The 13376-nt window shown below is 51.6% G+C and overlaps 1 protein-coding gene across 1 annotated transcript; it reads left to right on the plus strand.

Moving 5' to 3' along the window:
- The first annotated feature begins 3345 nt into the window (after window positions 1-3345).
- On the plus strand, window positions 3346-9426 carry SOST (sclerostin). The gene is made up of 2 exons (XM_036883228.2): window positions 3346-4703; window positions 7453-9426. Exons 1-2 carry the CDS (start codon window positions 4349-4351, stop codon window positions 7869-7871), a joined length of 774 nt encoding a protein of 257 aa, XP_036739123.2. The 5' UTR covers window positions 3346-4348; the 3' UTR covers window positions 7872-9426.
- Window positions 9427-13376: the final 3950 nt, after the last annotated feature.

Raw genomic sequence — 13376 nt, forward strand, 5'->3', positions numbered from 1 at the left:
CCTTGGCTATAAATCCCTACTTCTTCTTGGTGTATTCAGAGTCAAACCCAATGTCTTCCCCCACTACAAGACCCCAGTGCAGTGGTCTCTGGGTCTATAACCAAGTACCCCCTTGAATTAAGTCATCTTTATCATTTTTAAAGAGGGTCGCGAATAATTTTTTCTTCAAGGTTTTACAGGCAGAGGCCCTCCAGGCAGAGGGTGGCAGTTCGGAGGGAACTTAGGGTGGTTCTGGGTGTACAGGCAAAAGGAAGCTGAGGTTTCATCCTATTCCAGCTGCGGGAGCCATTAGCCTGCTCTGAGCAGGAGGGTATGATGAAGCTTTTTTGGCTCCTCTTAACCCTCGTCCCTCAGAAGCTGCTAAATGAACAAGTAGATTTCCACCTGCGCGGAGACCCTGCACCCTCCAGAGCATGAGTTCTCAGCTGTGAATAAAGAGGGAGATTTGGATATCGCCAATGCAGGCAACTACCTATAAGCAGAGATGGCTCTCCAAACCTGGATATTCTGTCTTTACCACTGCCTATGCGGGATGTAAAAATCCGTTTAAAAATACAGCCAATAAGGATATTGTTTCTGGGTATTACAGATGGATGGCTTGAGAACCAAGTAGGAAGTGACATTAGATGACCTTTGAGGTTCCTTTCAGATCAAAGATTCTGTGATCCTGACTCACAGGAGCATAACTTCCTTTCCAAATCTGGCCTGTCCCTCAGAGTCTGGTCCAAATGCCACGTGGTTCTGTGAGGCTCCCAGATCCACCTGCGGGGAGAGAGTATTCTCTCCTCTGAAGGCCCATAAACACTTTGTTACTTCTTTAAAAAGCATCTGACCCTGTTCTTTGCGGCACCAATCACTTCCTACGGAGTTGTTTGGGTGAAGAGCTTATTTCTTCCCTGGGATGGGAGTTCCTGGAGGGGGAGCCCGGGTCAGTTCACAGCACGTCAAGAGGTCTTGCTTTGTTAAATGTTTGGCAAGTGGACATAGAGACAAGCAGCTTGGTAGAAACAAAAACAATAACTCATCACATAGAAAAACAGCCTTGCTAGAAATTTACATACAGCTATTAAATTATTAAATTCAACTAAAAAAGTTTAGCAGCCCAAACCCAGCATTGGCAGCCTCATGCAGAACCAGACTATTATGACTTGAACTGTATCCCTCCAGAATTAATATGTTGAATCCTGACCCCTCATACCTCAGAAGACTGAGGAAGTATGGTCGTTGCAGATGTAAGTAGGTAAGATGAGTCTTAGGGTGGGTCCTTATTTCATGCAATTGATATCCTCATAAAAAGGGGTTATTAGGATAGACATACATATAGGGAGAGCACTATATGGAGATGAAGGCAGAGGATCAGGGTAAAGCTTCTGCAAACCAAGGAATGCCAAAAATTGCTGGCAAGGTGCCAGAAGCTAGGCGGCATGGATCTCTTCCTCCCAACCCTCTGAGGCAGCCAGCTCTGCCGACACACTGGGCTCAGAGTTCCAGTCTCCAGAACTGAGACCATAAATTTTATTGTTTAAGTCACACAGTCTGTGGTGCTGTGTTTCAGGAGCCCTAGCAAGCTACTGCACATGCCTACTTCTATGTCTCTGGTAGGACTGGGGACTTGGCTGGGCTTTCTGGAGAACAACGGCAATAAGTAGCAAATGGTTCACCACCCTCTCAGACCCAGTATTGACTTCTGGAAATAACCCTAAAGCTAAAAAGCAAATTACTTTGTGGACTTCTACTGCAGTAAAAAGAAACAAATTGTTGATACATAAAAAGACTTGGATGAATCTCCAGAGAAGTAGGTGGAGTGAAAAAAGCTAATCTTAAAGGTTACATACTGAAGTGGGGGTGAGGAGGATTCCATTTATATAACATTTTTGAAGTGACAAAATAATAGAAATGGAGACCAGATTAGTGGTACCATGGTCACAGGTATCTTGGCTGTGATGGCCGATACATGAACCTAGGTAAAGTTGCATGGAACTAAACACACACACACACATGCACATGGACACATACAAGTATGTAAAACTGGGGAGATCTGATTAAGACTGGTAGAGGATAATAATGTCAATACTCAGGTTATGACATTGCACTATAGTTTTGCAACCATTGAAAGAAACTGGATAAAGGGTACATGGAATTTTCTCTATTATTTCTTACAAGTGCACATGAATTTACAATGATCTCAAAATAAAAAGTTTAATTTGAAAAATGACTTTGTACAAGGATGTTCATAGCATCCCTCCTGAGGATAGAGGAGTGTCGGAGAATAATCTAACCTACCCACAATCAAAGTCAGCTAAAACCCTGGGGGGTCAACTCCGGGGGTATTGTTTAGCTCTAAACAATGACAAACTTGTGGACTGAGCGCATAGAAAGCTGAATTTTAGTTAAGTGACGAAGCAGATGACATCATAGCAGGTTCTCTTTGAGCCATTCTGTGAAAAGCATGCTAGACATTGGCAGAAAATAATTCAAAAGGATGGAGATAATTTAGAGGTTAAATTCCCCTAGATTCTTCTCTCTTTTTTATTTTTTAGCATTACTTCAGTTTCAAAAAATAATAATGAAGTCTTGAGCGTCCCTGTCCTTGGGGCCCTGCTCTTCCCCTGTGTCCAGCAGGTGGCAGAAGTGTTCCAAGGATGGTCCCACCGCGTGCGTCCGTGGATGGGCCCGCAGCTGCCAACAGGAGGCGGTGCTCCAGCATCAATGGTGCCCACTGAAGGAATCCGGGTCTCAGAACTGCCCTCTCCGAATCCAGGGCAAGAAAACAGCTGTCCAGCCACAGCAGGGTTAACAGTCTACATTCCAGAGCAAGGGAAAGGGAGGCTGCAGGGTCACAGACGTGGGGAGGGGGCGCAGAGGGCCAGCTTCCCACAACACCCACTGGCTCTGCTGGGAGAGATAGATCACCCCCAACAATGGCCACAGCTGTTTTCGTCTGCCCCAAAGGAAACTGACTTAGGAAGCAGGTATCAGAGAGGGCCCTTCCTGCAGGGGCTTCTGTCTGGCTTGTAAAACTGTCAGAGCAGCTGCATTCATGTGTCGAGTGATGGATGATGGAAAAGAAGGAGCGACAGACGGCTGCAGATGGACACAGCAACTTACAAGTCGAGGCAGGTGGCAAAGGCCTCACAGAGGCTCTGCAGGTGGGGCATGCTGATTCATTGCTCCGTGAAAATGCCAAGGGGACCTGGGCCACAGCCCTCTTCAGGGCCAGGAGCAGGTGGGCCTCTTCAAACAATCCATCTGCAGCAAAAGCTTCCGCTGGCTCTCCTTTCTTTGCCTACACCTCAGGTGTGAATATTCTCCCCAGTGCTCCCCGCACCCCCCCTCCGCCCACCCCAGGTCCCTTGTTCAACTCCAGGGCTGAGGAAGCGGTTCCTTGGTTTTTGTGTGGTTAGCTGGACCTGGGATGGCTTCATGGAACTCACCCCGTGGTATGCACCAATAAGAGCTTCCATACAGGACTCAAAGCTGTTTTGAAAAATGTAATGGGCTGGGAGACAAGAAAAAAAAAGTCAGCACTAAAAATGCTGGCCTTGGCTTTTGCAAAGAAAAGGGATCTTGTGCTCTCCACTCCTACCCACAGCCTGGCCAGGGAAATAGCTGCATTTGGCACATGAGCCCGCAAGCCTCAGCAAGTGTCCTGGCCAAGAAGTGCCCGTCACCATGCACAGGTCCCCCGAGGAGCAGGTGCTGAGGTTTCCTCCTTGCTCTCCATCACCAGAGCCTGTTGGCTTGCTGAACTGGGCCTTGTAACCAGAATCCCTGCCGCCTTGCCCAGGCAGATGCCCTCGCTGTGGCCCTAGAGTTTTCCCTCTTGCCTTCCAGAGAGTGTCAAGAGGGGCTTTTTTCAGAGTATTCATTGCGGAGCCTCACAGAGTTGGGACCAGTGAGACTTCTTAAAAAGCATCCTTCCGCCTCTGCCTGGGTCTGTGGGGGCCAAATATACACCCCTAGGGCCATTTGTTGGTGAGAACACAAATGCACTTGGCCTGAGAAATGGGATCAGCTGGGCTCAGGCCTGTGGAGGCCTCAGAGCTGCTGTTTTCTTTGTTAAACTGGTCCAAAGTTTGAGAAAGCCCAAGGGGCCCAAGGAGGTAAAGATTAAGAGCTGAAGCGCATTTAGATATCTGAAAACCACAGCCGCCTGCACGTGGGAGGTGCTGGAGAGCAGCCTTGGCGCACACGCCCCCTCTCTCTGGGTCACCTGGGAGCACCGGCAGCAATTTGGGAGTCAGCTGCACTTGAGAAGCAATTTGGGAGTCAGCTGCACTTGAGAAGTCTTCTTTGGAGAGGGCTTGCTCTGAGCACACCCTGTTCCCTCCCCCTGGCTGAGGGAAGCATGCGATCAGCCCTGCCCCAGCCTGTCCTCATTGGCTGGCATGAAGCAGAGGGGGCTTTAAAAAGGCAAATGTGTCCACGCTGGGGACTGAAGCCTGTGCTACTCGAGGCTGGGTGCCCTCCTCCAGCTGGCACCATGCAGCTTTCCCTTGCCTTGTGTCTCGTCTGCCTGCTGGTACATGCAGCCTTCTGTGTGGTGGAGGGCCAGGGATGGCAGGCCTTCAAGAATGATGCCACGGAAATCATCCCCGAGCTGGGCGAGTACCCGGAGCCTCTGCCAGAGCTGGAGAACAACAAGACCATGAACCGGGCAGAGAATGGAGGGAGGCCTCCTCACCACCCTTTTGAAACCAAAGGTATTGGGGTGGAGGAGAGTGTTTTTATCACAAGGCTCCAGGGAGGGTTCCATTCGGGAGGTCTTGAAGACTGGGGTAGACTGTCAGCTGCTGCCAGAGACAGAGGAAGGACGGCATGCTGGTGTAGCCTCGGAATTTGAATGCAGGGGCATGAAGCTGGCAGGGGGCTGCAGTGAGAGCCCCCGGGGGCAGGAAGGAGGCTGAGGTGGGGAGGGTGCAGCTTTGGGGCAGGCAGGTTCAGGAGCTCTGAAAGGACAAGGTTTCAAAGAATCCCCCCTCCTGGGAATACAGGAGCCAGGTCCAATTGCTGGAACCACGTGGAGGGGACAAGGCAAGGGAGCCCCCCATTCGTGAGCACCTGCTGGATGCACGCACTCTACGCAGGCTCTGCCCAGGGACCCACTATGTGGGGACCCCAGGAGGTAAACTCCCAGTTTGAAGGTGAAGAAACTTATACTCCAGAGATTAAGAAACTTGGTAGTAAATAGAAGAGCTAAGATTTGAACCCAGTTTGCCCATTCCAAGACTGCACTGGTGGGGGACTGTGCGTGGGGTGTTGGGGACAGAGCTGAGGCAAAGCAGTGGGAAAGGGACACCGGAGAGGCATTCCTTCAGCTCCCCCTGCCCACACTCTGCCCAGTGAGCTGGCGCTTGAAGGAATGGGAATTGTAGGCACAGCTTTGGCCTCTGTCCTGGGTAGCAGCTGGGTCCAGGCCCAGAGGGGAGGCAGCATCCTCTGTGCAGGGAGTGGACACAGGTGGCACCTGGGAGGTCCTGCAACCCCCAGAAGCAGCCTTGCCTCATTCCTGGAGAGGGAGCCTGGCCCTAGTGAGAAGGCACTGGACCCAGTGGAGGCACAACTGGGTTCCTCGTCAGGTCAGCAAAGAGAAACCTGGGGGGCAAAGTGCACAGCTGGCTCACAGCTGGCAGGAATGGCTGGAGGTCGGGGCAGGAATGACCCGTCAGGGTGACAGCCTTGCTGCCCTCTGGGCTTGTCCAGGTGGGAGAGGAGTCCACTGCCCGGGTTCCCTCATCTTGTCCCTCCCTGCCTCACCACCAGCTGGGAATATGGGGCTCTGCAAGGGTCACCCCCAGAGGGGGCCAGCAGGGCCTTGGGTCTTCAACCACAGGAGGGCAAGAGCCCCCCCACCGCAAGTAAAATCAACTAAGTTCAAGCAACTTCTGGCTGGGCTGCAGGACACCCAAGTACAAGACGTCTACCTGCTTGGGCTCCCATTTGAGGCCACAGGCCCCAAGGAAGCCACATGCTCAAACCAAAGTTCCCTCTGCACAGGAAGTGCCTGACCTAGGGGCTCTATTCTTGGAAAGCCCCAAATGCCTCCCTCCCTGGGCAAACAGGCCGCCCCCACACACCTGCCCTGCAGCCTGGGATCAGGGGTGAGGATGCTAGACCAGCCTAGAACTCAGAAGTTGAGCCAGGAGAGGAGGAGGGCAAACCCTACATCTCCCCTGCTATGCTTGTTCTCCAGGCCCTGGGGTATGGGGTGGGGGGCGTGGTCTCCTCTGTCTCCTCTCTGGTTTTGGTCTTAGTACTATTTTTCATCCCTTTGTGTCACATGGGAACTGTCCCCGTGAGAACTCTGTGGATGGTGGACAGGAGCTCATATAAGGACCAGCTGTTTATAAAGCTCCCACCTATCCCAGCTGTTTAAAAAGAGCCCACAGAAGAAGACTTGATAAAGGCGTCCTCAGAGGATCAGGCCAGGTCTTAGGGCCCAGTCCCCGCTAGGCCAGGGAGCAAGCCTGAGCCATAATCTTGTGTGCATTCAAATGGCACAGAACAAGAGATGTGCCCAGCAGAGTGCCTGGTACATAGATGCCTAGTAAATTTTGTGGCCACTTAACAGATTTGCAGTCAGAGCTTGGTCCTCTCTGGTAAGGAAGTAACTGTAGTAAAGAGCAGCTCTTTGTCCCCACCCCCAGCCCAGCCTCCCACTGGGCGCAGGGACACACAGCTTCCACCCTTGTGGGAGTCCAGATGTGCTGGGGCCCCAGGGAAGTAGATTCAGAAGACCCAGCTCTGCCTTCGGGTGAGTGCTTTTTCCTCTCTGGGCCTCAGTGTCCTCAGTGATAATGAGTGGGTTGAACCAGCTGCCTTTGGCTCCTTTCAAGTCTAATGACTTCTCTCCACCTCCCCTTCCATGTCTCTCCTTCCAAGCGGCTGCCCTGATTTATTACCTTCAATTAACCCCTACTCCTTTCTCCATCCCCTCATCACCCCTCCCAAGTGGGTGGTAAAGGAATTTGGCAGAAGCAGCCATGAAGAGGGTGTGGCTAGGACCTACCCTATCCAGGCCAGGCATCCTGGGGCACACATGTGAATTAAGCCTGGAACAAAGGGCCCCCTTGGAGAGAAATAATGATGGCAGCCAACACTTAAGCTCTCACTTTGTGCCGCGTGGTGTCCCCTGTATTATGCATGCAGTGGATTAACTCACTGAATCCTCGAAGAACTCATTTTTCAGGTAGGAAGCACGGAGAGCTTAAGTAATTTGCCCAAGATCGCAGTGAAGCAGTACAAGATTTGAACTGCAGCAGATGCTTGGCTCCAAAGTTTTATGGGGAGAGGGTGGGTGGGAATCTTTTTAGTAGCCCTAAAGTAGCCTGAGCCCTTCCCATAATCGATGCCCCGAGGCAAAAGCCTCTGGAGAGACACAGGTTTGGAAAAGGCGGGTGGCGTGGAGGGGGCCGAACCGGCCGCCGCCCTCACGCGCGCCTCTCTCCGCAGACGTGTCCGAGTACAGCTGCCGCGAGCTGCACTTCACCCGCTACGTGACCGACGGGCAGTGCCGCAGCGCCAAGGCGGTCACCGAGCTAGTGTGCTCAGGCCAGTGCGGCCCGGCGCGCCTGCTGCCCAACGCCATCAGCCGCGGCAAGTGGTGGCGCCCGAGCGGGCCCGACTTCCGCTGCATCCCCGACCGCTACCGCGCGCAGCGGGTGCAGCTGCTGTGCCCGGGGGCGGCGCCGCGTGCGCGCAAGGTGCGCCTGGTGGCCTCGTGCAAGTGCAAACGCCTCACCCGCTCCCACAACCAGTCTGAGCTCAAGGACTTCGGGCCCGAGGGCACACGGCCGCAGAAGGGCCGGAAGCCGCGGCCCCGCGCCCGGGGCGCCAAAGCCAACCAGGCAGAGCTAGAGAACGCCTATTAGAGTCCGCCCGGAGGGTGCCCCCGACCGGGCGCTCCAGGTTTCCGTCCCCCGTGCGCGGTTTGATTGTTTGTATTTCTTTTTAAATGCCTGCATCCCAGGGCAGTGGGCCGAGACCTTCCGGCCTTGGCAGAAGGTAGCCAGGCCCTGTAGATATGGGCGCCAGCCATGCCCTCTTCTCCCTGCCCTCTGAGCGGGTCCGCAGGACAGGGGAGTCACAGACACTGAGCCACGCAGCCCCACCCACCGGGGCTGCCTACCTTTGCTGGTCCCACTTCAGCAGAAGAGGCAGAAAAGGAGGCATTTCACTGCCCAGGGGTTTTAAGGGAACAGTGGGAAATGAGAAAAGTCTGGGGACTGGTTAAGAAAGGTCGATAAGATTCCCCTTCCTAAAGGCCAGTCCTAAAAGCCTTTAAGTGCCTGTGCCAAGAATGCAGGACTGGGGTCTGTAGATAGAGTTTCTAGTTCCTGCTCTGCCACTAACTTGCTGGGTGATCTTGGACCACACTCTTTTTCTGGACCTTAATTTCCTCTTTGTAGAATGGAAGTGGGGGTGGGATTAGGATCTGGGGGAATCTACTGTCATATCCCAAGGATTCGGGTGTGCTTTGAATGGGCAGAGGATAGAGAGACGTTAGATGGACTCCCTGCCATGGTGGCTTCCAGAATTCAGAGTTGTAATCCTCTGATCTGACAGCCAAAGATGAAAAACAAGCCGGAGAAAAGAAGAGTCTATTTCTGGCTGACAGACCCCTGGAAGGAGCTGTGCTGTCTTCCAGCCTGCCTTGCCCAGAGGTCATTTGGCTACCTCCAACCCTCTATCTCAAAGGATGTAGAAACAATAGCATTAGTTGGAGTAGAGAAAGACAAGGTCCCCAAGGGTGGATGGAGAGACAGAACCTCCCCCTGCCCATTTCAAAGAGCAGCAACCTCCTTCCCCTATGGCCAAATTTTAAAGTCATCTTCTGCAGAGTAGCGCAAGGTCCCAGGACAATGGACTCACAGGTCAAGGGAGCAGCCATCACTCCCATTCAAAGACCAGCAGATCCCTTCCAAGGCACCTCCTCCTGCCTACCACTCATGGACATACTTCTGTCAAGAAAATAGAAATAGCTTCTTACTGCTGTTACGTGTGATGGTGTATCTTACATTAAAACAGTATTACTGGGTTAAAAATTACAAGTGCTGTACATATGCTGAGAAACCTCAAAGCCTAATAGCTACCATCCGGAAATCTGTTTGAAAGTCGTCTCCGGACACCTCTTACTTTCTGTGGTAGTTTTAATCATTAAAAAAAAAACAAAAAACACCTTTTTTTTAAACAGAAGCACATGCCATGTGAAAAGCCTGCCAGGCTGGTCGTTTTCGCGATCCTTTCATATGGGATTGGTCCATAGGAATGAAAGTAGTGGTTTTGAAAGAGTTAAGTTGCATATTTATTTTCCCACTTAAGTTATTTATGCAAAAGTTTTTCTTGTATTAAACAATGTTAATATTGCTTTATGAAATACCAGTCTGTTCTTTCAGAACCCAGAGGCATTGTTAATAAAGACAATGAATCATTACCAAGAGGATGTGGTCTCATTTTGTCAACCACACACTGTCATTTCTGTCAGTTATCATCCTTCTGTTAGTCACTAGGGATTCAACCTTGGAGGCACCTTTGTGCTATGGTGACCCTTGTGGCAATTATGTCCTTTGAAAAGTCATGTCCATCCCTTCTTTTCGAAACCTAGACCTCATTCCTTCACCCTGGCCACTGCAACAACTTCAGCCTGGTCTCCCTTAAGCAGCCTGCCCTCCACACTGTCTTCCTTAAACACTGTCCTTATACCGCTGCTCAAAATCCTTCACTAGCTCCTCCTTGCCCAGGATTAAGTGCCAGCTTCTCAGACTGACTTGTCGGGCCCTCCCCTGCTTGGTGCCCGTCCCCCTCTGTACCAAGCCTCCTCATGGGCCACACGCTGCTGTACTCTTCCCTGCTGTCTTAGTTTGCCATGCCCCACTGACCACCCCAACAGCTCCCATGCTTTCTTCAGGGTCCATGTTCCTTGTCACCTCTTCCCGGAACCTTCCAGAGATGTTCCAATCCCTGTTGATCCCTCTCTCCTCAGATATTCCACGCCTTTTGTTCAAGCCGCGAGTTTGGCTGCAGATTCTGTCTTCCCTTGGCATTCCTTCATGGACTACCCATCTCACCTGGCCAAGCCCTGCTTAACACTGGGATAGACACAAAGCCAAGTACAATTCAGGGCCAGCTCACAGGGAGCTCAGTAGAGCTTGTTTCCAAACATGAATTTTATGGTGGGAATGTAAGATCTTCACAAGCAGGGACAATGTCTTGCACTTCTCTCAAAGCCTTGCCTCACCATGGTGCTGGACACTAGCTGAGACCCAAGAAATCCTCCTCAGTTGTCATAAGGAAGGATGATCAACTGTAAAGCTTTGAACCAAGTCCACCCCATCTAGCGGTAACTCTGCCCCAAGAACCCCCTCCACTTGGTAAAGTAAGCTGAGATTCTCCCCAACAGCTTTTCATTTTAACTCCCAGTGAACCTTCCTAAATTCGTAATCAACAAATCTGTCGTAGGTGTCATGGATGTTGCTGTCTCCACTGAGGAGAACTCAGTGCAACCCTGTAGGCATCCATGGGGACATGAGCTCTGGAGCCAGGTTTGTGTTTGAATCTGAGGAAACTGAGGCACCAAGACGTTAATTGTTTGCCCACAGCCAGATGTGGGCAATCTCTGCCCTAAAACTCATTCAGGTTACTAGAGTCTGGTGGGCACATGGGCAAATAATCAGGTCACATCGTTCTGCACGTGTTATGGGACCAAAAACAGAAGTAATTTGCTCTGTGGCAGAGACAAGGGATAAAGCTTAAGGAAAGCTTCATAGAGGCACTGCTTAGAGGTCTGCAGGTGGAGGAGGTGGCACAGCATTCAAGGCAGAGGGCACAGCCCAAGCAAAGGGCCTGAGGCTGAAGGTGCCTGGCTGTTCGTGGCAGGATGAGACCTGATCCACCACCACTCAATATTCCCAGTCCTCACCATCTGCCAGGCCACGTGGTGGAACTGGGAATTCCAAGTTAATGCCCAACTCCAGATACACCTAGATCTGCTTTCTGGGAGATCCAGGAGGGATCAGCCCGGGCTACAATCCTATTACCACGGGGGGAAAAACCCCAAAGCCTAAATTGTAGGTCAGGCTAGGGGTTATTTATAGAAAGTTATATTCTACCTACATGGGGTCTATGAGCCTGGCGCCATCAGATATGGAGCAGACAGCAGGCTTAGCTGGGCGGGGTGGTGCTCTGCTGCACGAGCCCGTGTTCTCATGGTACAGCCAGGCGTGGGGCTTGTATTAATAGTCTGAGAGTCGGACAGAGGGACACACACACACACACACACACACTCCATGGGACTCAACTTATACTCTAAGTACAAATCAGGCTACCTTTACACAAGGAGGTAGGATGAAAGAAACTCAAAGAAGCCATAGGAACCCAAACTTCCCTGTTTTCTTTGAAGCAGGCAGGCCTTGGGCAGCTGGGGGAGGGGAAAAGCCACGTGTGTGTGAGCTGAGCTCAGAGGCATAGAAGCTGAAGCTGTGCTGTCCCACACCTGCCGCCTCCCACTGACCCCTGACACAGGCCTGCCCTGCTTCCTGACCGTAGGTTCTAGCTCTGAGGCCCGCATGGCCCTTCCTGCCCTGACCCCCACCACTGTATTCCCAGAGCGCATCCTCTGCCTTTGCCCTTGTCCCAGGGCAGGTGAAGGCTCAGCTCTCTGGTACCTCTGACAAATAGTTAAAGTTCTTTTTGTGGCTAGAGGGGCAGGGGGCCTACTGCTCTTAATTAATGTGACCATGTGTCTGGTTTGCCCAGGCACTGATGCCTATTGGCCCAGCACAACTGTTAACATCTCCTACTTTTACTCTCAAAAATGTCCTGTTTGGGCAAGACATAATATTTCCCCTTCTAGCAAGAGATGCAACTTCCTGTGGGATGGCAGGGACTCAGTTGCCCATTTCCAGATGCTGGTCCCTCTGGGATACTCCCTGCAGGCCTGATCAAGGCCTGTTCATCCTTCAGGTCTCAGACAAGCCACCAGCCAAGCAAGCCAGTCCCATACCTTTGCTCTATCTTCATAAGCAATCCTTCCTTCCTTCAGAGAACTTATCCCGGTAGTTATATGCTTACAGGTTTATTCTTATATTTGGTTAGTCTCTTTTCCCCTCCTAGACCCTAAGACCTGGCAGGCACTCCTGTCTGTAGCTGCTCACTAGGGCACCCCCAGTATCCGGCATATAGTAGGTGCCTAATATGTATTGTGGTTGCCAAGTTATTGTCTAATTTATTTAGGACTTCTCTCAGGAGATTAGGGGGATGGAATGGACTGTGATGTATGGATGATGGGGGAGGGTTAATTATCTGACTTCGTACGAAGAAGCTGTTTGCCTGGGTCTTTGTATATTAGGTCTCTGAGGATAAGACACATTTTCCACCCTCAGCACTTTGTAATTTTGCTGAAAAGTCAAGTGGAAAATACCACTGTGGAGTATGTGATCATTTGCCACCAGTGTGGTAGGGACCGAGGGAGTGGGGGCTTCAGCCGAGCTTTGAAGGCTGCCTTGAAGTAGAAGAGCAGAGAGGAGAGGCTGTGGAAGGAAAAGGAGCCGGGGGCACACAGGTGGGGCGGACAGGGCCACCATGAGACCCAGCAAATAGTGGGCTCTTGCCATCTAAGTTGATTACACAAGGAAGCAGAAGCCAGGAAGGGGAGCAATGTGGGGGTGGAGGTAGTGTGGATACTGTCACTCCCTGGCAGGAGGAAAGCTGGGTCATGGCTGCTAAAGGGTGCACCAAAAGACGTTGTGTTCTCTGTGAGCCTGGCAGGGCTGCTTTGGCGACTGAGCCCTGCCTTTCTTACAGTCTTCCCCTGCCCCACTTTCCCTGGATCATCTGGAGTGCCTGAGCTTGGGTCCTCCTGCCAAACAGGGCCAGAGCCGGTGGTGGTCAGCTGTAGGTGGGAGAGAGGAACTCAGAGGGAGGGAGGGAGGAAGGCCGAAGGAGAGGAGCCCAGACCACAGAGCCCAGACCATGAGGGCTGATCCTGCCAGCAGATTTAAGGTGGAAGCACGAGAGGAAGTGGGAGAAAGGAAAAGGTAGGGGAGAGGAAAAGAAGGGTAATCATTCATTCATTCCACTAATATTGAATAGGCACTACCCTAGGCTCTGGGCATGTGGTTGTGATTATAGAGCCCCATGAAGCTCATGCTCTAGTGCCAGCTGGCAGATGGATGTTAGACAGATAACAAGGAAATGCATAGCATAGTATGAATGAATGAACATTCTGTAAAAAATAGCTGGTGCACAGATAGACAGTCTTGGAGGTGGCTGGGCCAGGCCTCTCTAAAGAGCAGCATTGAGCTGAAACCTAAATGCAGTGAAGGGGTGAGCCGCATAGGGACCTGGGGGATGCATGTGCCAGGAGGAGGACCAGCAAG

The sequence above is a fragment of the Manis pentadactyla genome, chromosome 4 (assembly GCF_030020395.1).
Source record: "Manis pentadactyla isolate mManPen7 chromosome 4, mManPen7.hap1, whole genome shotgun sequence".
Lineage (NCBI taxonomy): Eukaryota > Metazoa > Chordata > Mammalia > Pholidota > Manidae > Manis > Manis pentadactyla.

What these genes read in the sequence shown, in the direction of transcription:
- SOST (XM_036883228.2), top strand. Translation starts at nt 4,349, where the DNA reads ATGCGATCAGCCCTGCCCCAGCCTGTCCTCATTGGCTGGCATGAAGCA. An exon ending in CCACCCTTTTGAAACCAAAG is followed by an intron (nt 4,704 to 7,452) that starts GTATTGGGGTGG and finishes CTCTCTCCGCAG; the next exon opens with ACGTGTCCGAGTACAGCTGC.